The sequence below is a fragment of the Nothobranchius furzeri genome, chromosome 14 (genome assembly GCF_043380555.1).
Source record: "Nothobranchius furzeri strain GRZ-AD chromosome 14, NfurGRZ-RIMD1, whole genome shotgun sequence".
Classification (NCBI taxonomy): Eukaryota; Metazoa; Chordata; class Actinopteri; order Cyprinodontiformes; family Nothobranchiidae; genus Nothobranchius; species Nothobranchius furzeri.
In genome coordinates, this window is record NC_091754.1 from 44,514,678 (window position 1) to 44,536,996 (window position 22,319).

The 22,319-nt window shown below is 44.6% G+C and overlaps 1 protein-coding gene across 3 annotated transcripts in view; it reads left to right on the forward strand.

Annotated features, from left to right (window-relative positions):
- Nucleotides 1-22,319, forward strand: part of peak1 (pseudopodium-enriched atypical kinase 1) — a 103,333-nt gene that overhangs the window by 56,502 nt on the left and 24,512 nt on the right. For 2 of the 3 annotated variants that reach the window (XM_015952171.3, XM_054743103.2), the window contains one exon: nucleotides 18,550-21,977. In XM_015952171.3, the coding sequence (XP_015807657.1) occupies nucleotides 18,673-21,977 (3,305 nt within the window). In that variant the 5' untranslated portion in view covers nucleotides 18,550-18,672. The remainder of the gene's footprint in view (nucleotides 1-18,549; nucleotides 21,978-22,319) is intronic. The other variant, XM_054743105.2, reaches the window with a different exon arrangement.

Below are 22,319 nucleotides of genomic sequence, written 5' to 3' on the forward strand. Positions count from 1 at the left end.
ACCCTAACCAGAAGCCTTAAGGTACGTCCAAAACACCGAAAAATATCCTTTCTAAAGTCACAAATTGCTTAAAACTGCATGTTACACAGAAAAACTGTGAGAGCGAGGGAGTCCAGCTGACTTCACGGCCCATAATCAGACAAAATGCTTCCTTTATATCCACAACCATACAACTTTTGTATTTTAAAGGATTTTCTTGTCATCACACTAACGATAAATTCTTTTTCTATTGTTTCCACAGTCTCTCGAACTAAATAACCGTCTAGCAAAAACATGGACCGCACCCTGTTTCTCAAGCAGCTGCTCCCTCTATTAAAAACTGAGTCATTCAGAAGATCCAGCGAAAGCAGCTCATGCAAGAAGACACGCATCCACTCATTCACATGGCACAGACGACATTCTTTGTTTGTCACAGTCTTTTTTTTTTTTTTTTTTTTTTAAAGTAAGTCAGTTCGTCACTTATTTATTCTCTCTCTATATATATATAATATTTTAAGCACAGAATTTATTTAACACTGCACTGGTTATTTTCAGAATTTAATGCTTACTATGCTTTTAAGCAGGCCTTATGTAACATTAGAGCAAATCCAATTGCAATTTTTTTGAGAGCGCTCTGAGGAATAGTTTATATATTTATTTTCTGCAGATCTGTTTTGATTTTACTGTTTAGCAGCTATATGACTATATTTCTAAAATAAAGCTGTCATTTACATCCTTACTTGCGTTTCTTGGTGGTTTTTTCCCTTTTTTCATCTCCAGGTCACTTAACCCCCAGATCGGGGTCACTCACATGCTGCCCCACACACAAATGATTATCACGCTTCTACACTACATATGTATATATGTATACACATATACATACATACACACATACATATGCATATGTTACTTTAAAAACCTTTTATTTATTAACTTATGGTGTTCTGTTCAAAGACTGATCAGAACAGGGTTGCAGAATTTGAATTTTGCGTAGCTCCAAACATTAATTTTAGCACTGCAGTGTAATTTACATATACGAGTTGCAACTTTTTAAAGCTCTTATTTATCTTATTTATTTATTTTCTGGTACCGCATCAGGCCTTCACACACACACCCAGCGCTGTACACTCACACGCACACACATGGAGCTCCCAAAACTCTGCTCTGCATTCTGCACTCTCCTAGTGCTGCACTTTCAATCCAGAGCCGTAAGCAGCCTCTTGCTGCGCCTCACACACACAGGCTGAACTCAGCTTACACACACAGTGAAGCTTGTCTACAGCTGTGCCTTTTTTCTCTCGATTCTGCAGCCTTCACTTCCCAAATCTTTCTCCAGTTACCTCTACTGTTAACATCTACCCCTTTTTTCTTCATCGCCTCTTCCGCTGACTTTCTCAATAAAACCTTATTTCTCGTGGCTTCAACTGGGCTGCTTGTCATATTTAAACATTGCTCATTTTATGCAAAAACAGCCAAAAGCACGCAGAAATAGCCAAAAGCACTGCTCTCTTCACACAGAAGCAGTCAAAACATTTATCATCTTATGCAAAAACAGTTACCTCAGAACATTTTTCTCATCTCATGCAAAAGGTCCTTGACCTTTAAAATCCAGGGAGCTCTCTTTAGCCTCCCCTTCCCTTAACACAAAAACCAGGTCCTTGACCTTAAAATCCAGGGAGCTCTCTTTAGCCTCCCCTTCCCTTAACATAAAACCAGGTCCTTGACCTGTGGACTTTTAGGGTTCCCACACCTATGGATCCAGCCAAGCTTTATATAACCTCGTTATATATTCTATCCGCTCGTCAGCAAATAGTGTGGTCAGCCACGACCTGGAAATGGAACTTTAGGGCTATTCTATTAGCCCTGGGTCACCATCCCTTCATCTGTACTATTTCCTTTTCTCATTTACTCATTATACCATTAGAAAAATCCTCATTTCATTTCACCATTAAATCATTACAAAAAATCTCTTATTCTTTCTGCACTTGTCTCCACTTTCTTCTCCAACTATTATTTTAGGACCACAGCTACTATGATTCCGGACACAAAAGGCTTTGGATAAATCCAATGAGCAGATTTTAGAAAATAAGGTTCTGCTCACCTTGTTTTCCACCGCGGTGTTCTGTGCCAAGATCGTTCACTGGGTCGGTTGGTCAAATTGTCCTCCAAAAACTCCTTTTTCTTCAAAAAGAAAAAATCCTGTTCGTGACGCCAAATTTGTTGGTCTCTCTTCCGTTAGACCAAGCACGGGTACGGAGTAGATGGAGTTAAACACCTTTTAAGTTGACAGAACGAGGAGACAAATGATCAGAAGTCCATTCACTGTTTCACCGCTCATGAGGGGGAGAGCCTCTGCAGCAAGTCCCGCGACCTGCTCTTGCCAGATGCTTCGGACAGACTCTCGCCGTTCTACTGAAAACGGCTGATTTTTATTGAAGATTACAGGAATGTTACATACGCAGTTTGCCATGTACATACGTCAATGATCATGACAGGTGAAAATAACAGCCTTGTTAGCGGACAGTTTCCTTGAGATTACCAGGAACATCCTGATATATTCATGACAGGAGAAGATACATTCACTGGTACCGAGAGGCACTGAGTGGAGATGGAATGTGCACACTCCCTTCTCTTGTGCAGGAGAAGATACACAGCTATTAATCTTTGTGTGAAGGCCTTGAGTATCTGAGCGAGTTTCCATAGCATAGATAATAAAATGAGCTTATAAGGTAAATATATATATATATATTGCCTTGTTAGGCAGGATCTAACATGTCACAAGAACTTGTAATTCTTAAGATAAGCAGAAACATCCTTGGTAACCTGGTACAAGAAGAGACTGCAATGTCTCACTCCCTTTTGGAGTTCCTGCAGCTGTTTTAAGAGCTTGTGCAGGAGAGAAACACAGAGAGACCTTTATATTATAACATGATCCCATAATGAAAAGAGTAGCATGTAAGAATGAATAATAAAAGAGCTTATATGAGAGTTACATATATTTTCAATATGTAAATATTTTGCATATTTAATGCAAAATCTCATTTTTCTGCTTTAGTGCTGCAACAAGGTTTTATTAATAATAAATTATTATACCTTTTGTTTTACTACAGCATCGGTACGCTTCCTGTGCACAGATTATTAAGAATGCTTGTTTCAGCTGTGAGATTAGACGATAGGATCAATGATAAAATAAGTTGTCCCACACTCCATGAAAACTTTCAGAGAATCCACAAATAGTGGCTTTCAAATAGTTTTGTTACTTTTTGCAAGTTTAGAAAAGAAGCAGATGAGACAGCATGTCTGATAATTTAGTTTTTCATCTGATAATATTAGAACATGTCAGTAATGTCTGAGGGGCTTTTATAAACACCGTATAACTAACACTACTGGACAGGGTATGAATTACACAGAGGCTTCTGGGGAGCCCAGTTATGGGGGGTGGGAGGTAATTTTGCCTTGGCCCCAAAATGTCTTGAAACGGCCCTGGGTGTGTGACTGAGTTTTGAAGGTGATCTGAATTGTATCAGATGTATAAATACTACATGTGTATAACTTATTGTTTTTTACTGGTAAAAACGTGTAGTGGAGATAAATCTACCTACATTTTACTTTTCAACACTTCGTTTGGTTCTCTTGTTTTTATTTAACTATTTTCCTGTCCTGTCTGTCTCTCATCTTCCTGCATCTCCTCTTAATTCTCCAGAAAATCTGTTGCCTGGATTCTTACCTTTTCACCTCATCAGTTACTTTTGAGCAGATCAAAGGGATCTCCTGACCGCAAAGCGCAGAGTGCGTTATCGATGCGTCAGTGAGGTGAAATCACCGCAGCGCAGGTGATGAGCTCCGCAGTAGCGCGCTTCAGGCACACATAAGACAGAAAGTAGAGAACATGTGCAGACATGAACGATCCTGTGCTAATTATAGTTTTTTGGTTGCGCCACTTTGAGAATGGACCGTGCGCTGGAAGCAGCTGCCTGGATCGCTGCGCAACAATGCTCTGTGCCGCTCTCTGCTCAAAAGAGTCCAAAAATGATATAATATAGAAAACTTTTTTCCGGCTCCCCTGGATGTGTAGGATATACAGCTCCCCCATAATTCGATCCCTGCTCCTGGATGAAAAGCCGGACATTTTCTTCAATACGAGAACCCGCAGTCCGGACGCCCGGACAGAGAGTGAAAAGTAGACAAGTCCGGGGAAAACGGAACGTACGGTCACCATAGTCCTCATAAAGCGGGAAATTATAGATACAGTATTGTGCTCGTGCCCTGGGCCCTTTAGAGTTCGTGGGCCCTGGGCAATTGCCCAGTTAATCTGGCCTTGGGCGGAACCGGTTCGCAGCAGCGCGAACCTTGCGCTGATCTGCTGGCTCTCCCTCACGCTAATCTGCCGGCTCTCCCTCGCGCTGATCTGCCGGCTCTCCCTCGCACTGATCTGACTTGCTCTGCGCGCAACGGCGGGCGGGAAGGGGGGGGGGGGGGCGCTTTTGGGAGAGTTGTGTGACAGAACGAATCGATGACGCAATTCGTTGCCAACGCTTTTAGTAATCGATTTTCATCAAATTTATCGATTCGTTGTTGCAGCCCTAGTTGCTAGTCTTTTTGCTAGTGTTGTTGCAAGTATTGTTGCTAGTGTTGTTTCTAGTATTGTTGCTAGTGTTTTTGCTAGTATTGCTGGTAGTGTTGTTGCTAATGTTGTTGCGAGTATTGCTGCTAGTATTGTTGCTAGTGTTGTTAGTATTGTTGCTAGTATAGTTGCTAGTTGCTAGTGGTGTTGCTAGTATTGTTGCTATTATTGTTGCTAATATCGTTGCTAGTATTGTTGCTAGTGTTGTTTCTTGTGTTGTTCCTAGTGTTGTTGCTAATGTTGTTGCTAGTGTTGTTGCTAGTATTGTTGCTAGTATTGTTGCTAATATTATTGCTAGGGTTGTTGCTTGTGTTGTTGCTAAAATTATTGCTAGTATTGTTGCTAGTATAGTTGCTAGTCTTTTTGCTAGTGTTGTTGCTAGTGTTGTTGCAAGTATTGTTGCTAGTATTGTTGCTAATATTATTGCTAGTGTTGTTGCTAGTGTTGTTGCTAGTATTGTTTCTAGTGTTGTTTCTAGTATTGGTGCTAGTGTTGTTGCTAGTGTTTGCTAGTATTGCTGCTAATGCTGTTGCTAGTGTTGTTGCTAATATTGTTGCTAGTGTTTTTGCTATTGTTGTTGCTAGTATTGTTGCTAGTATTGCTGCTAGTGTTGTTGCTTGTATTGTGCTAGTATTGTTGCTAGGATTGTTGCTGGTATTGTTGCTAGTGCTGTTGCTAGTATTGTTGCTAGTGTTGTTGCTAGTATTCATTCATAGTTTTGATGCCTTCAGTGAGAATCTCCCCATGTAAATGTTCATAAGATAAAGACAACACATTGAATGAGAAGGTGTGTCCACATTTAATTAATTAGCTGTTTTGGCAAGTTTTAGTGTTCATCTTTATATTTCACTCTATATTATATTGTTTATACCTTATTTGGTATCATTCTTTTATGCACATCCTCACCTATGTGAATTTAGAGTCATTTCTTCATTTTGTCATACTGTAGCAGCCCACTGAACCTGAAAGGGCACACCAATCTAAATCTGAGTAGAAAAACTTACATATATATTTTAGTGAAAACCACAAATGTTTGTAGCGAAGCAATTTTTGCACTCAGAATGAAACTATGAGTGTGAGTAAAAACAAAAAGGTCAGATGTAGTAAACAATGCAAGGCTCAAGCATTTTTCATGCAACATTGCTGTTATGCTAAAAATGGAGTTCCACACTTTCTGTCTCTTCTGCCACTTCCAAAAATGTCCAGCAGAAGACAGAATCAGGTTTAGTAAGCCACTAAAATATATACAAATTAATACATTGTATACATATTTTATTTATTAGACTTATATTTTTCTAGGAGGAGAAATTGCTTGAGATGTATTTACAAAGATGTCATGACCAGAAGCCACAGTTTATGTGTGCCTAACCTCTGTCCTAACTTTCTTGGCCTAAGGTGCCAACAGAGATATTCAGATGTTTGTCTTGACATCCTGAAAATGTGGATGAACTCCGTGTCAGTGAAGCGCCTCACATCACAACTCCACCATTCCTGTTTCCGACTCCGTGTCCATAAATCCCTCTGTACGGAGGTAGCAGCCATTGCCCCAAATAAGGCCTTCCTTTTTCTCATGGTCCTTATTTCTCTAAAGAACTTGTCAAATTCTGTCGGTTCTAACTATACAGGAATTGATAGACTTCTGCAGAAACACCTAGATCTGTGGTTTGTATCTCAGCCTATAGGATGAGCTTGGTCTTGTTTTTCTTCCTGACTCCAAGTGTTAAACCATCTTCATCTTGACATGTATTCTTTACCAAAAATGTCTTACTTTTACTTGGATAAGCATGTTAAAGGACAACTGGTATTTAGTTTTAAGCTTCCTTTGTCGAAACAAGCTAGAACCATGATGCTAACTGGTTTCCTGTTTGCATAATAATGGGAGCAATGTGACCAGCGCTCCATCATGAGCCGGGGCATGGATTGATGCCAGAGGGTTAAGGACAGGATTTCTAGGAGCAGTCAAGGTGTTGATGGGGATCCGTTTTGGTGGCCTTAGGATCAGGTCTCTGCTTTTAGCAGATGATGTGGTCCTGTTGGCTTCATCAGAACGTGATCTCCGGCTTTTTGGTCTTAAGTCAGTTTAGGGTAGAATGCCTTCTCTGGGTCAGGGATGAGGTCCTGCCCCAAGTGGAGGAGTTTAAGTATCTCGGGGTCTTGTTCACGAGTGAGGGAAAACTGGAGGGTGAGATCGATAGGCAGATTGGTGCTGCGTCTGCAGTGATGCGGGCGTTGTACCGGTCTGTTGTGGTGAAGAGAGAGCTGAGCCATAAGGTGAAGCTCTCGATCTACATTCCTACCCTCACCTATGGTCATGAGCTTTGGGTAGTGACCGAAAGAACGAGATCACGGATACAAGCGGCTGGAATGAGTTTTCTCTGCAGGGTGGCTGGGCTCTCCCTAAGAGACAGGGTGAGAAGCTCGGTCATCCGGGAGGGGCTCGGAGTAGAACCGCTGCTCCTCCACTTCGAGAGGAGCCAGTTGAGGTGGCTCGAGCATCTAGTCAGGATGCCCCCTGGACGCCTCCCTGGTGAGGTTTTCCGGGCACGTCCAACCAGGAGGAGACCTAAAGGAAGACCCAGGACACGTTGGAGGGACTATGTCTCTCAACTGACATGGGAACGCCTTGGGATTTGCCCTGGAGGAGCTGGTCCAGGTAGCTGGAGAAAGGGAAGCCTGGGCCTCTCGATTTAGGCTACTACCCCAGTGGCACGACTCCGGATAAGCAGCTGAAAATGGATGTATGGCTCCTGTTGTGAGTCTGATTAGCTGCTGTTACACCAAAACTTCCACACTGAGAAATTGTCTAGTCTAGTCTAGTCTAGTGTACTCTAGTCTAGTCCAGTCTAGTCTATTCTCTCTAGTCAGTCCAGTATCTGATTCAGCCTAAGAAAGTGATTATAGCTTACTATAGGACAATATTAGAATATCATAAAATGTTGATATTTTTGCTCATTTCATTTCTTGGTGAAACTCATTTTTTATACAGAGTGAAATACACTGCCTGGCCAAAAAAAAAATAGGTCACACACAAATTTTTTTTGGTTGGACCACCTTTAGTTTTGACTTCGACACACATTCGCTGTTGCGGTTTCGGTAAGCTTCTGTAATGTCACCAGATTTATCTCCATCCAGTGTTGCATTAATGTTCCACCAAGATCTTGCATTGATGATGGTAGAGTCTGACCACTGCACAAAGCCTTCTCCAGCACATCCCAAAAATTCTCAATGAGGTTAAGGTCTGGACTCTGTGGGGGCCAATCCATGTGTGAAAGTGATGTCTCATGCTCCCTGAACCACTCTTTCACTATCTGAGCCCCATGAATCCTGGTATTGTCATCTTGGAATTTGGCCGTGCCATCAGGGAAGATGGAATGACCTGGTCATTCAGGATATTCAGTTAGTCAGCTGACCTCATTCTTGGAGCACATCCTGTTGCTGAGCCTAGACCTGACCACCTGCAGCAAGCCCAGATCATAGCACTGCCCCCACAGGCTTGTACATTAGGCACTAGGCATGATGGGTGCATCACTTCATCTGCTTCTCCTTACCCTGATGCACCATCACTCTGGAACAGGGTTCATCTGGACTCATCAGACCAGTTTTAATAATGGGTTGGATAGTTCTTAACTCAGTTTTAGTCGATTCTGCATCTAATTCGATGTTTTCTCTGTTGGATGCCGATGATCTGACTCTTCTCACACAGACTAACATCTTGTCCACGACCACCAGATGTGTATTTCCACATGGTTGAAAATAGAAGCAGCTCATTGCACCATCCAGGCCCATCCATTTTTGGCCGCTTATCCGGGGTTGGGTCGCGGGGACAACAGCCTAAACAAGGAGGCCCAGACTTCCCTCTTCCCAGCCACTTGGGCCATCTCCTCCGGGGGAATCCCAAGGCGTTCCCTGGTCAGCTGAGAGACTCATTGCACCAGTTGGGGTTAAATAACTTGTAGCTGAAAGATAATCACCCTGCAGTAATTTTCCAGTTTGAGGCTTCTGACTATTTGCTTAGTTAAATCCAGGTGGCGACTTTTCTTTTGGCCGGCTGTGCAGTGTATCTCAAGTCTTTTTTTCTTGTAGTTTGATTATTACGGCTAAAGAAAAACATTTAGTGTTTCAGAGAGTTAGAATGTCATGTTGGATCGGTGGATTGTTTTATTGTAAATCCTAAAAGCCTTGGTCCTGACCTCATGTCATAAAGTCTTCGTTTCACAGCTGACTAGGTCAAACCATTTACATTTGGTTTAAACGGCTGTTGTTTTATATCCAAGAACCCAGAAGTCCCTGCTGCTTGTCCCCTGAGTGGTGTGTCTCACTCTGCTCCACATCTGGACATGTGTGGACCTCTGGTGTTTTTCTGGGTTGGTCTCCCTGGAGACTTGCTCTTGTTCTTTCCCAGGCTACACTCGACCCACTCTCAGAGTTCTCACAAAACCAAAACAGTGCTGGAATGTGCTTGTTTTCTCTTTCTGCAGTGTCTCAGTCTGTGATGGCCTAATCTGAGCCTGTTCCTCCCTCTTATCCCGTTACACAGCTCTAAATCACGCCTAACTTATGGGATGTGATGGCAGACAGAGCACATAACAAGGACTTATTTTACACGGATTCTGTCTAGTTCTTGTGAATATTTACACAAACAGTGCCGTCAGCCCTTAGGCCCACTGACTGTGGTGTGACTTATCACAGTGGAGGTTGCAGAGCAGTCTCCAGGCCGTTTTCATCATTCAGGAAGAGAGATCAGCCTTGTGTGTGGACCCGGACTGATGCACAGTTGTGATACCCCCTCGCTGCCCTCAGGAACAACCGGAGCAGATACATATGGAGCCTTGCTGCTGCAGCAGAGACGTCATCCAGCTGAAACGTGATATTTAGAGAGGTTTCACATCACACTGGTAGCTGCATTTGTCTCATTATCTGTTTTCTGATGATTTTCTTAAAGCTTATATCTAACATGGTTTTCTATAAGAAAGCATCCAATAATAGTTTCTCACATGCAGGAACAAAACCTTTAGAAGTTTTCATACACGCCCGCGTTTCTGAAGCACACATGCATCAGTAAACAGATGAGATAAACCCCACTTAACAATTTGTGTTTAGACAACATGGAGGAGCCGTTGGTGTAGCAGGGTCACAGTGAGGTGGCAAGGCCATGGTTGGATTAATATTGGTGTTTTATTTCCACGTCTTTTTGCTTCTGAGTTCAGAGTTTGCCGACTTGCCTGTTCTAGAGTTTTCCTTATATAACAGTCTTCTATGGGCTTCTTTTGGCATGTACGTTTTTCTATCAGGCAAAAAAATAGGCATAACTGAAACTAATTGCTGGTGAAACTTACCATACGTTGTTGGGTATGTGTCACACGGACCATGAACACTTGGCGGAAGTCGTCGTCGTCTTCCTCCGCTGGTCCGGGTCGCAGGGGCAGCATCCCAACTAGGGAGCTCCAGACCGTCCTCTCCCCAGCCACCTCCACCAGCTCCTCCGGCAGGACCCCAAGGCATTCCTGGACCAGATTGGAGATTTAACCTCTCCAACGTGTCCTGGGTCGACCCGGGGGCCTCCTGCCGGCAGGACATGCCCGAAAAACCTCCCCAGGGAGGCGTCCAGGAGGCATCCTGACCAGATGCCCAAACCACCTCAACTGACTCTGTTCGATCCAGAGGAGCAGCGGTTCTACTCCGAGTCCCTCCCGAATGTTTGAGCTCCTCACCCTATCTCTAAAGCTGAGCCCGGCCACCCTACGGAGGAAACTCATTTCGGCCGCTTGTATTCGCAATCTCGTTCTTTCGGTCATTACCCAAAGCTCATGACCATATGTGAGGATTGGGACGTAGATCGACCGGTAAATCGAGAGCCTGGCTTTCTGGCTCAGCTCCCTCTTCACCACAACAGATCGGCTCAGCGTCTGCATCACTGCAGACGCTGAACCAATCCGCCTGTCGATCTCCCGATCCCTCCTACCCTCACTCGTGAACAAGATCCAGAGATACGTAAACTCCTCCACTTGAGGTAGGACCTCTCTCCCGACCCGGAGTTGGCAAGCCACCCATTACCAGTCGAGAACCATGGTCTCAGATTTGGAGGTGCTGATCCTCATCCCAGCTGCTTCACACTCGGCCGCAAACCTACCCAGCAAGAGCTGAAGATCAGAGCTGGATGAAGCTAGGAGGACCACATCATCCGCAAAAAGCAGAGACGAGATTCTCCTGCCACCAAACTGGACACACTCCACACCACGGCTGCGCCTAGAAATTCTCTCCATAAAGGTTATGAACAGAACCGGTGACAAAGGGCAGCCCTGGCGGAGTCCAACCCTCACCGGGAACAGGTCCGACTTACTATCGGCTCGATGCCCAACCCTAGATGGGAGCGAGTCAAAAAGACTGTGTCCAGGGTGAGACGGGTCAGCTGTGATCCGACCTGCACGCCTCAATGACCTGGAGGTGCACAGGTCCTGTATGGAGGGCAGTTTGCAGCCAATGGCCTTCTCAGCAGAGCGTACAACACACTGTAAAATCTTCCTGACCCTGATGGTAGCTCCAGCGTACCATCTATTCTTGTCCGGCATCACCGTTAGTGCCATTCTCTGTCGTCTGAGCTGTAGAAACACCGGTACAGCGGTCTGTTAAAGGTTGAATATAGAACAGACAACATAGTGGAATCTAGTGCAACAATAGAACAAGGTTTCCAGTCGTCAGTATACCTGGGCTCTCAACTGTCAACCATACTTATGAACAGATCTGTGCGTATTTGGTGCGTAGGACCGATTTTACACATTGTGTGGTCTTTACCAGTTTGTACTTGTGTGTAGAAATGTTCCTAAATATAAGAACAGCTCTAACCATGCGTACGAACAGCATCTAGTGGTAGAACACATGTTCCTCATCCATAAAATATTTTACCCAATAAATAACGATGTTGGTGGAAAAAACAGCTTTTTCGCATAACTGGTGCTAAATCCAATAAAAGACACATGTGACTGACAGGAATCTGACATTATAGCATGGCTGTTCTGTGTTGTTGGAGGATTTGGCACAGCATGCACTCTGTAGGGAACACGTCCTCCATGAGCGCACTGATCTCCCCGAAGGAGATCCTTCTGGAGCTAAGCTGTGATTTGGGACCCTTTGTGGAGCGACAGATAAACCGCATGAAAGACTACGACAACCCCGAATGAACCTCCTCTGCTGCACGATCATACACGCCACGTTGTCAAGGTAACCAGGCTGAATAACAGCTCAGGCTGCACTCAGGCAACATTTCCAAATAAAACTAACTCCAAGCAGAATGACTACTCAAATGTAAAATGTAAATAACAACCCGTTACTCTACGATTTATTCAGACCCCTCATCTGTCCCAACTGTATTTATAACCTCTGTAACTTGTTTGGTTCTTTTGCACTTCCGGAGCCAGTGTCTCAATCTCGCTGTCAAAATCTTTTTGGGGAGGTGGGAGGGGTGGGAGGAGACTCGGGGAATTTCCTCAAGTGCTGAGGACGTAGCGGCGGAGGAGTTTAGAGGAGTCTTTTTCACGTGTGAGGGAAAGCTGGAGCGTGAGATCGATAGGCGGATTGGTGCTGCATCTGCAGTGATGCGGGCGTTGTATCGGTCTGTCGTGGTGAAGAGAGAGCTGAGCCAGAAGGTGAAGCTCTCGTTTTACTGGTCGATCTACGTTCCTACCCTCATCTATGGTCATGAGCTTTGAGTAGTGACTGCAAGAACCAGATCACGGATACAAGCAGCTGAAATGAGTTTTCTCCACAAAGTGGCTGGGCTCTCCCTCAGCGACCACACAAGTGTTGGATCACGAGCAGCAAGTGTGACGTGGCTTCCTCACTGGGCCATGGCAGCAGGAGCCAACCGTCCAAACAGGTGGCCTGTCGAATGTCTGTTTTCTATTGGAAACTAATGCAAGAGACAGGTGTAGGAGACTATCTTCATGTTCAGCCTGCATGAATAACTCAGAGTGACCGATAATAATCAGAAATAATTATTTAAAAATTGCATTTCCGTGTTCCACATCTTTAATTCCATTCTCTATCAGTCTGAGCTTTGGAAACACTGACACTGCGGTTGGATCTGTTATCCACTCTGCTGTGGTCTGCTGGGGTGCAGGCAGCTCTGACCGAGACAGGAAGAGACTGAACACGTGGTTCTGGGCTACCAACTAGATTCAGTAGAGGAGATGCGTGACTGGAGGCTGATGATGAAGATGACCTCCATCTTTAGAAACCCTCCCACCCACTGCACTCCATTGTGGAGACCATGGACAGCTCCTTCAGAGGCAGACTGAGACATCCCAGTTGTAAAACAGAACGCTACCATAGGTCATTCATCCCCTCTGCAGTAAGAGTGTTTAACTGGTACTGGCATTATCCTGGTACACAATAACATCAGTGCTATATTCAGTACTTGTGCAATACCCGGATGTACATTAGTATGTCTGTGTCCTTTACGCTAGAATTTTTTTTTCCATTTTAATTGCTGAAGGCTATAATAATCAGACATGACAATCCCTCACCATTCCGCTGCTCTTCAGAATCAGAGAGATGGTTAAAATGCTGTTGAGTGATGACAGACTCCCGGCGTGTAACATCGTTTCATCCCACATGAGTGATCACTCTTAACTGAAGCTGGAATGGAGCACAGCAGACCAGGACGTTTATCTAGGAGGGCAGGGATGGTGGTCGATGGAAGACATCTCATCACGACGTTGATAAAACGGACATTCCTGATTATTGAACCGCCTGCCAGCAAAGTGGTCGGTGACAACAGCGGACGAGGTGTAGAGGACTCCTGATGTGTGTTCCCGTGGAGTAGCGGAGGTTCCTGGGTTTGGGTTCCTGTGGTGTCGGGGAACTGGATGTGTGAGGTGGAGGGTTGGCCGTGGAGGAGCTCACCTCCTGAGCCAGAGCAGGTGGTTCAGCGGAGTGTCGACGCTCAGCATCCTTCAGTATCTTGCGTCGTTTTGTTGGCTCAACAGTCTGTATGTCTCTTTCATGGTTTAGTGCTGAGTTTGCTTCTACTTGTGTGAGTTTATAAATGGTGCTTAAGGTGTGAGCTTGTTGTGCACACCTTCATCTCCTTACGCTTAGACTACTGTAACTCTCTTTTCACGTGTCTGAGCAGAACCTCCCTGAACCGTCTACAGGTGGTTCAGAACGCCTGTGCTCGGCTTCTGACCAAGTCCTCCAAACACACCCACATCACCCCGCTTCTCCTCCAGCTTCACTGGCTGCCAGTCAACTTCAGGGTTCATTTCAAGATCCTGGTTCTGGTCTATAGGGCCTTACATGGACAAGCACCATCTTACATTAGTGATCTTCTTAGTCCCTACACCCCCAGCAGGTCCCTGAGGTCCAGTGATCAAAGCCTACTGGTTGTGCAGCACCAGACTAAAGACCAAAGGTGACAGATCATTTGCTGCTGTGGCCCCCAGACTCTGGAACTCTCTCCCCCTGAGCCTGAGATCAGTGGACTCAGTGGTCTCCTTTAAAAAGCAGCTGAAGACTCACTTGTTCAAGCTGGCTTTTGTATGACCTTCTTCACCACTCTCTCTTTATTCTGCTCTCCCCACCTATTCCACCTTCCTCAGGATCCACTGATTTCCCTCTTCCCTATTCGCTCTCTCCCTTTCTTAACATTTTTTCTTTTAAACCCAGTTGCCTATTTTTGCTCATTTTAAATATATTTGTAAACATTTTCTAAATGCTTTTTTATATTTTAACATTTTTTTTTGTTTGTTTTTGTGAAGCGCCTCGTGATTTTTATCTTGAGAGGCGCTATAGAAATGATATTTTCTTCTTCTATTTAAGTTGGTTTCTGGTCCTTCAAAATTCAGCCGAATCAAAAACATCAATTAGTGTATGCTTTCGTTCTTTTTTAAACACAGAAACAGTTTTGTTTACCTGTTTGTAGCTACAGTTTCGCCGACGGCTGCCGGCTTCTTCAGGCTGACGCTGATGGTGGCGCGTCACTTCCTTCTCCGTTTATCTGCGGGCAGCAGAGGACGTTGTCGCCCTCTACTGCCCGCTCTCCCCTCTCCGACGATGCAGTCCCATGCGTGGTCCAGCGTGTAAACTCCGTCGTCCCTGTTCATGGTCCCACATCCACGTCTCCTTATCTCGATTGCTTCCTTGATCCATCTTTTGTATTTTTGTTGTTCGGTGGTTATGATCCGTGTGCTGTCCCAGTCCATTATATGGTTTTCTCTATGGTAGCTAACTCCACTTACTTCACATACGATAACACAATATACAAACAACTGGAAGGCTTCGCCATGGGTAACCCGTTATCAGCCACCCTGTGCGAGTTTTTCATGGAAGACCTAGAACAAAAAGCCATAGCCACCGCCCCCCCAAACTGCAAAATAAAACTATGGAAACGCTACGTAGACGACATACTAGAAATCATACCAAAAGGTCAAACAGAAACACTAACACAACACTTAAACAATGTTGACGACACGGGCAACATAAAATTCACTTATGAGTTAGAAACAGAAGGCAGCATAGCATTTATGGATATGAAAATCACCAGACAGACCGACGGGACTCTAAACATAAACACATACAGGAAACCAACACACACAGACCAATATTTATTATGGACATCAGAACACCCCACCATACACAAAATGTCAGTAATCAGAACATTATATCACCAAACAAACATGATAACAGAAGAGAGAGACCATAAACAAGAGGACAAACACATACAACACGCTTTAAAGACCTGCAGATACCCAACATGGGCAATAAACAAAGGAAAACAACAAACAAAAACAGAAAGCAAAGAACAACCCAAAAAAAGAACCAGAAACCCAGAAAGACAAGAACCAAAACCAGTGATAACCCTACCATACATCAGAGGCATAACGGAAAAAATAAGAGCAACAATGAAAAAACACAACATAAACACACCAACAAAGCCATACACAACAGTTAGAAACAGATTAGTACACCCAAAAGACAAAATATCAGCTGGACAAAAATGTTGAGTCATCCACGAAATCCCATGCAAAATATGCAATAAAACATACATAGGAGAAACCGGACGCCAACTCAATACATTAATAGAACACAGAAAGGAGTGCAAGAAAGAGGCAAATCGTAAACACACAAGAGCAGCAAAAGAAGAAGCAGAAAGTACAATAAAAAAGTCAGCCGTAACAGATCATTGCTTAAGAGAAAACCATATAATGGACTGGGACAACACACGGATCATAACCACCGAACAACAAAAATACAAAAGATGGATCAAGGAAGCAATCGAGATAAGGAGACGTGGATGTGGGACCATGAACAGGGACGACGGAGTTTACACGCTGGACCACGCATGGGACTGCATCGTCGGAGAGGGGAGAGCGGGCAGTAGAGGGCGACAACGTCCTCTACTGCCCGCAGATAAACGGAGAAGGAAGTGACGCGCCACCATCAGCGTCAGCCTGAAGAAGCCGGCAGCCGTCGGCGAAACTGTAGCTACAAACAGGTAAACAAAACTGTTTCTGTGTTTAAAAAAGAACGAAAGCATGGACTTAGAAAGACACAGCAAGAACACACCTAAGATGATCAATTAGTGTGTTATTGGATTTAGGTCGGGAAGGCATGGAGGACAGCGAGTGGTGTCCAGGAACCGCCTGCATGTTCTGTCCTGTACCTGGAGGACCCAGGACCCACCGCACCAGGGAAGGTCTTAGGGCTTCACCGAAGCCCCGAAAGCCAATGGAAAACTCATTTTTCTGAGTTATGAGTTATTTATTTATTTATGTATTCTTTTGCACAGCCTGGAAGGCAAATGTAAAAAGGCACATTTTTAGAAGCTTTTATTTTCCTAATTTGTTACATTTTTAGAGTTGCATAATAAACAGCTGGTTGTTTGGAGCACATGTCCTGCAAAAGCAGGAACTCAGAGACAAAGTGTTTTCAACCCAAGACAAAGACACTCGCACAACCAGAGCTGCTTGTTCAACAGCGGTTTCCTCTGTCAGGACTTCTGTTTTAGAAGCGTGACCTCCGCTGTCAGCTGCACCTCTATCGGCTGCAGCGTGACGCTAGAGGAGTTGTCATAAGCAACACGCTCCGAGTTGGCACCAAGGATGAGATCAGCCAGGGACTTGTCAGCTGCCATGTGGCACCGATTTTTATTTTTAGCTCAGGGAGAAACAAAAAAACAACCAGATTTGGCTTCCTCGTGGATGCAGCGTCAAATTCTGGGAAGTACCATCAGAGAGAATATCAGTAAACACATTTTCATTATTTAACCTGTTCCTGCTACAACTTTCTGTTCCATCAAGAACAATTAGTTGCTTAGAAAATGCTCCTTCTCAGTTTGTCGACTTTTATGTTATTGTTATTATTTTATTAGAGGGTTGTTTTTGCACCTGGCTGTCCTGTGTGTGGAGCAGCACGAGGCAACAGTCTGGTTGATGGTGGAAGCTTCCTGTGGGGATACAGCGAGTGTGCTGCAGCAGATTCCAGCTTCTCATCATTTCACCGTTTGGTCAGCACGTTTTGGGTCAGGAGTTCCTGCTTCATTATGTCTGTTGGCTGGAAGGGGTGGCTTTTGCACGACAGCGTCTGTCTGCACAGGATCTGACACACATTAGTCTGAGAATGATTCTCATGCTTATATCAGGCACAGCGTGCATCATGGCATCAGAATCAGCTTTACTGGTATTAAACCAGCATCCTGGAGCTAGGAGAGTTGACTTCACAAAACCGAAAAAGAGGAAACCAAAAACCGAAACGCTGAAACAAATGATCGTGTCAATAATTCAAGCCTGAGCAATTATGGCTAAGATGTGTACTAACCTCACTAAAACCACGGCATTGCAATGGATCAATTACAGAACCATGAAAATGTTCTTTCAGCACGGACGTAAGAGGGAACAGTAGAGATTAGGAGCTAATATCACATTGATCTAATATCAACAATGCCTTCATTGGGACCTCGGTCCGATACTTGAGGTCAGATCATCCCAGCATGTTGCCCTTAGAAACAGATACAGATAAAGAAGTGAAACTTAAGCGCAGAGACAATAGACAACTACCTCATCTGTTTTGCTGCTCTTTTTACCACCTAATCTTTTTTTTTATCTATATCTTAGTTTGCTTTGTACTCAAGGTTCTATTTTTGGTCCTTGAAGAAGCAGTTTCCCTCAGGCTGGTTGATAAAATTGTGCAAAGCTAGTTATGCAACATCTGAGGGTTTTAATTGGTTGAGCATCAAGGATTTGTCATGAATCTGGTATCTGAGCACTACTTGTAATGAGGTTAGTGAATGTGGGCTGGACACGCAGTAGTTTAGATGATAATAACTTTTCCTTCATCATTTGCTCTTGAGTGGAGCTGAAACTAATTCAGCACATTAAATCAGAGCGAGCTGGTGTCAGCCATGGTTGTGGCCTCGTTTACTTTCACCACTTTGTAATTTATACAGCATTGCTTAAAAAGAATTAGTTGCCTCATCTGAAGCCCATTTAAGTTTTAATATTTCAGATTTTTTTTGTGTTTGAGGTTTTCCCTCGGTGACGCTTTTAGAGTCTTTCAGGTCATGTGTTTCTTGGCTCAAGCAGCCTACACATAAACCCAACAGCTACATGAAAACAAGGATCCTTCTGCTGCTGTCCTTTTTCAAACTTCAGCCCAGTTGGGGTTTGCGGCCATCATGGATCATCTTTGAGAAGGAACAGTCTGCCACCTAATGGAGATATTGGAACACTGCCTTTCTTATTCATCCCTTTTCACCCTCAGATAATGTGGTCATTTTCTCTTCCTCTCCCACTCTAAAATCTTTGTTTCATGTTTCTAGTGTCATTTTAACATGTGATCTATTTATTGTCATGCCTATATGTTAATAAGATTGAACTTTGTTATAAGTACTGAGACATATGCCTCTGAGCAATTTAATTCTGATTGATGTTTTTTCCTGTCCTAACTTTCAGGTCCACTCATGTGAAGACTGGATTGTGGTCATCCCTGGTCTGCCACCCTTTGCTGTTCATTATTTCTTCATGGAGAGCTTTCCTGTGCACTGACCTGACTGGCCGCCTTTGGAAGCAACAGCGATGTCGGCCTGCAGCACTTTCACTGAGCATGTGTGGAAACCCGGCGAGTGCAAGAACTGCTTTAAACCTAAAAGTCTGCACTTTCTCGGTCAGGATGTTGGTGGGAGACCTCCCTCAGAACAGAGGCTTTTATCCAATCAGCAACAAAATTCACCTCCAGCTGGGATCCAAGCCAACCCCAACCCTATTACTAACTCCCAGAGGGCTGGGAGTGGACCTGCACGCTCAGGACACGTCCGTCCCCCAGTAGCCAAGAAGCCAACCATTGCTGTTAAGCCCACTATGATGCTGCCCTGCTCTTCTGCTGAACTGGATTCAGATGGCAACTTGCAGCAACCTACTAATGCAATAGAAGCAGGTACAAATTCTGCCTTCTCTGTCTGGAATCGTAATGGACTCAATCGTAAGAGTCCTGGTGGACCCAGTAACAACAATGATGGAGAAGAAGGCAGTGAGGAAATTGAAGGCTATGGACAGCTTAGCCCCAGGACACCCAGTGGAAATAATAACTGCAGTGGACTCACAGACGTCCTCAAAGAGATTGCTGGTTTGGGCCCTGACTCTAACTCCACACCCTTATGTGGGTCCAAGGATATATTCTGGGGGCGAATCAGTCGTTCGTATCGAAAGTCCTTGGAAAGAGGCCAACAAATGTCTAGCTGTCTGTCCATAGGAAGCAGCAGCAGCAGAAGTGGTGGCGGTGCTAATCAAAAGCGCGTATGCCTCAGTGAGAGTCCTAAGGTAATTAGTACTGAAGGAGGGCGCTTCTGCTACCCAGAGTTTTCCAGTGAGGGTGAAGATGATGAGGATGAGGATGGAGACACTGAGAAGGATGATGAAGATCACGAGAGCTGGGATGAAAGTGATGAAGAGTTACTTGCAATGGAGATCCGTATGCGTGGCCAACCACGATTTGCACATTTTCGTGCTGCCACCTTGTCTCCTGTACCCTTTGCTGCTGGAAAAAAATGGAACACTGTGCCACTTCGCAATCGCTCACTGCAGAGAATTTGTGCGGTGGACTATGATGACAGCTTTGATGAAATCCTGAATGGATACCCCTCAGTAGGGTCTGATGAAAGTCTTCTTCCCTATGGTCTTCAGCACAAGCAGGGCAGTGCTTTCCTGTCAAATTCAGAATCGACTACTTCTCCAGAGTCATCGTCGTCACTACAAGAGGATTCTCAAACTACTTCCAGCAGTGGGAGCAGTGCCCTCTATGTCTGTAAAAATGTCTTGCATTCACCCACTTCTTGTAAAGCACCTGTTCAATGCACATCTCCCCCAACAAAAGAGCCTGTGAAAACACCATTGAGTCCAGTCAGAGTGGCTGAAACACACAAAGCTGTTCTCGCCATTAGATTAGAAGAACAAGATGGTAGGGAAAGCATGCCTCAGGCCCTTCCTGGTCAACCAGTCACCATCTGTTTTAGTCCCACAGAGGAGCAAGCAAAACCATACCGCGTGGTAAATCTGGAAAAATCTGTCGTATGCAAGCCGTACACTGTGGTGGACGTTTCAGCTTCTATGGCAAATAAAGAGGACCAAATTCCAAATTCACAACAATCCAAAAACCCGTTAAAACCCTCCAGCCCTACATTGTTTTCTAGCGCTCCTTTAGTTCAGCCACTCTCCCCAGTGCCTCCTATTTCACCATCTTTTCCTTTAAGGCCAACATCACCCACAGCTGCTGCTCAGTCAGGACTCCCACGAAAGACCAAAGGCTTTGTCCGCTACCAAGAAGTGTGGACATCAAGTACAAGTCCTCGCCAAAAGATCCCTAAAGTGGATCTAGGGGTTGGAAGTGCCCCTGGTACCTCCATCACATCTCAGTTCTGCAGTCATAAATCAGCTCCCACATCCCCTGTGGCAGGGTTGTCTTCCTCCCGGACTGTACCTATAAAATCCCCCAACCTATCAGAGATCAAGTTTAACAGTTTTAACAATGCAGGCATGCCTCCTTTTCCTATTATTATTAGAGATGAACCAGCCTATGCTCGCAGCTCCAAGAATGCTGTCAAGGTACCTATTGTTATCAATCCAAGTGCGTACGACAATCTCGCTGTGTACAAGAGCTTCCTGGGACTCCATGGGGAGCAGTCTCAAACAAACAGGGCCAGTAGTAGGGTTACCAGCCATACTTATGAAGAAATCGGATCCTCTGAGAGTGTTCATTCGTTCTCAACAGATAAAACTCTCTCTGGGAGAGGCACATCCGAGCCGGCTTCATTTGAGGAGATAAAGTGTCCACTTGAACTTAAAACCACTACAAATGCTTGCACTGCACAAAGCACGGGGGGCTTCTCTCCATCTACATCTGCCAATATTCCCCTTACTGCAAACCTGACTAAAGTTAGTCTTTCTGGTAATACTGTTAAACAGAGTTATGCAGATGGTGAGGATACATCTAGTAAAGACGATGATGGAGACATATCTCTATCTTCTGGAACTGTTACAAGCCACAGGGAGGAGGCTAGTACTGTATTGTCACAGATAGTAGCCTCTATTCAACCTCCCCAATCTCCTCCAGCATCCCCCTCTGCACAAACCGACACCTTTGGTTCTGAGGAGCTGTATGCTCTCCCACCTGATGCCAGCAAGGAGATCCTTACTCGCCCTAAGTCTCTCTTTTCCACCACAGATGGTTGTCTTTCCAAGCAGAAAAAGGAAACCCCGTCAAAAATCTTGTCTAAATCCCAGAGTGCCTCTGCTGCTGTCCCACTGTCCAGTCCCTGCTCAGAGCCCAATGCCCCCTACCCCCCTCCAAGATCCACATCTTCCCCTTATCACGCTTCCAACATATTTCAGAGGCATTTTTGCAACTGGACCAAGGGCCCTGCCTCCAGTTCGCCTGTGCGGCCCGGTGACGGAGAAACAAGCCCTAGTGGGGAAGGAAGACGTGTTCCAACTGACAGCTCCAAACCTAAAAGGTGGATTTCCTTCAAAAGCTTTTTTCGCAGACGGAAAGACTCCGATGAGCAGCGAGAGAAGGCAGAAAAAGACAAGGAGAAGGGTAAGCTTGTTGGGCTAGATGGAACAGTCATTCATGTACTTCCACCTCCACCTGCTCAGCGTCAGCACTGGTTCACAGAGGCCAAACAAGACGATCCCTCTCAGAAACCAACCATTATTTTCACCTACAAACCCGAGGCACGCCCTGGTGATGGACAAGGAGAGCTGCGAGTGGAGAGAAGAGAAACTGATTTACCAGCAGATGGTGAAATCAAAGATTGTAGAAGTTTGGGTGGAGAGCAAACCCAGTCCTCAGAAACCACCAGAGAAGACGACGTTTGCACAGACCTCAGGTAAGTCTGGCTTTTATTATCCAGTACCACAGGAACATGGATGAATTCCTAATTTAGTTTCCATGATTGGGAGAATTACAGGTTAGAATTCAAGTGTTGGTTCTTTGACAGCTGCTGTTCTTAAATGAGGGAATCTATCTTTGTCTGTCATCAACATAAAAAATCTGAGGTGTTGGATCTTAAAATATTTGTTTACTTGGATCTGTTCCCAACCAATGAAATGCCTTGGTGCAATCTCTGTAACTTTACTTCAGTGTTACTCAAATTCATTCAAATCCCAGCGTCACTGGGTTCATCTTCCCAATGAACTGTCTTGCGTAATTTTCTCCTAAGATCTTTTGT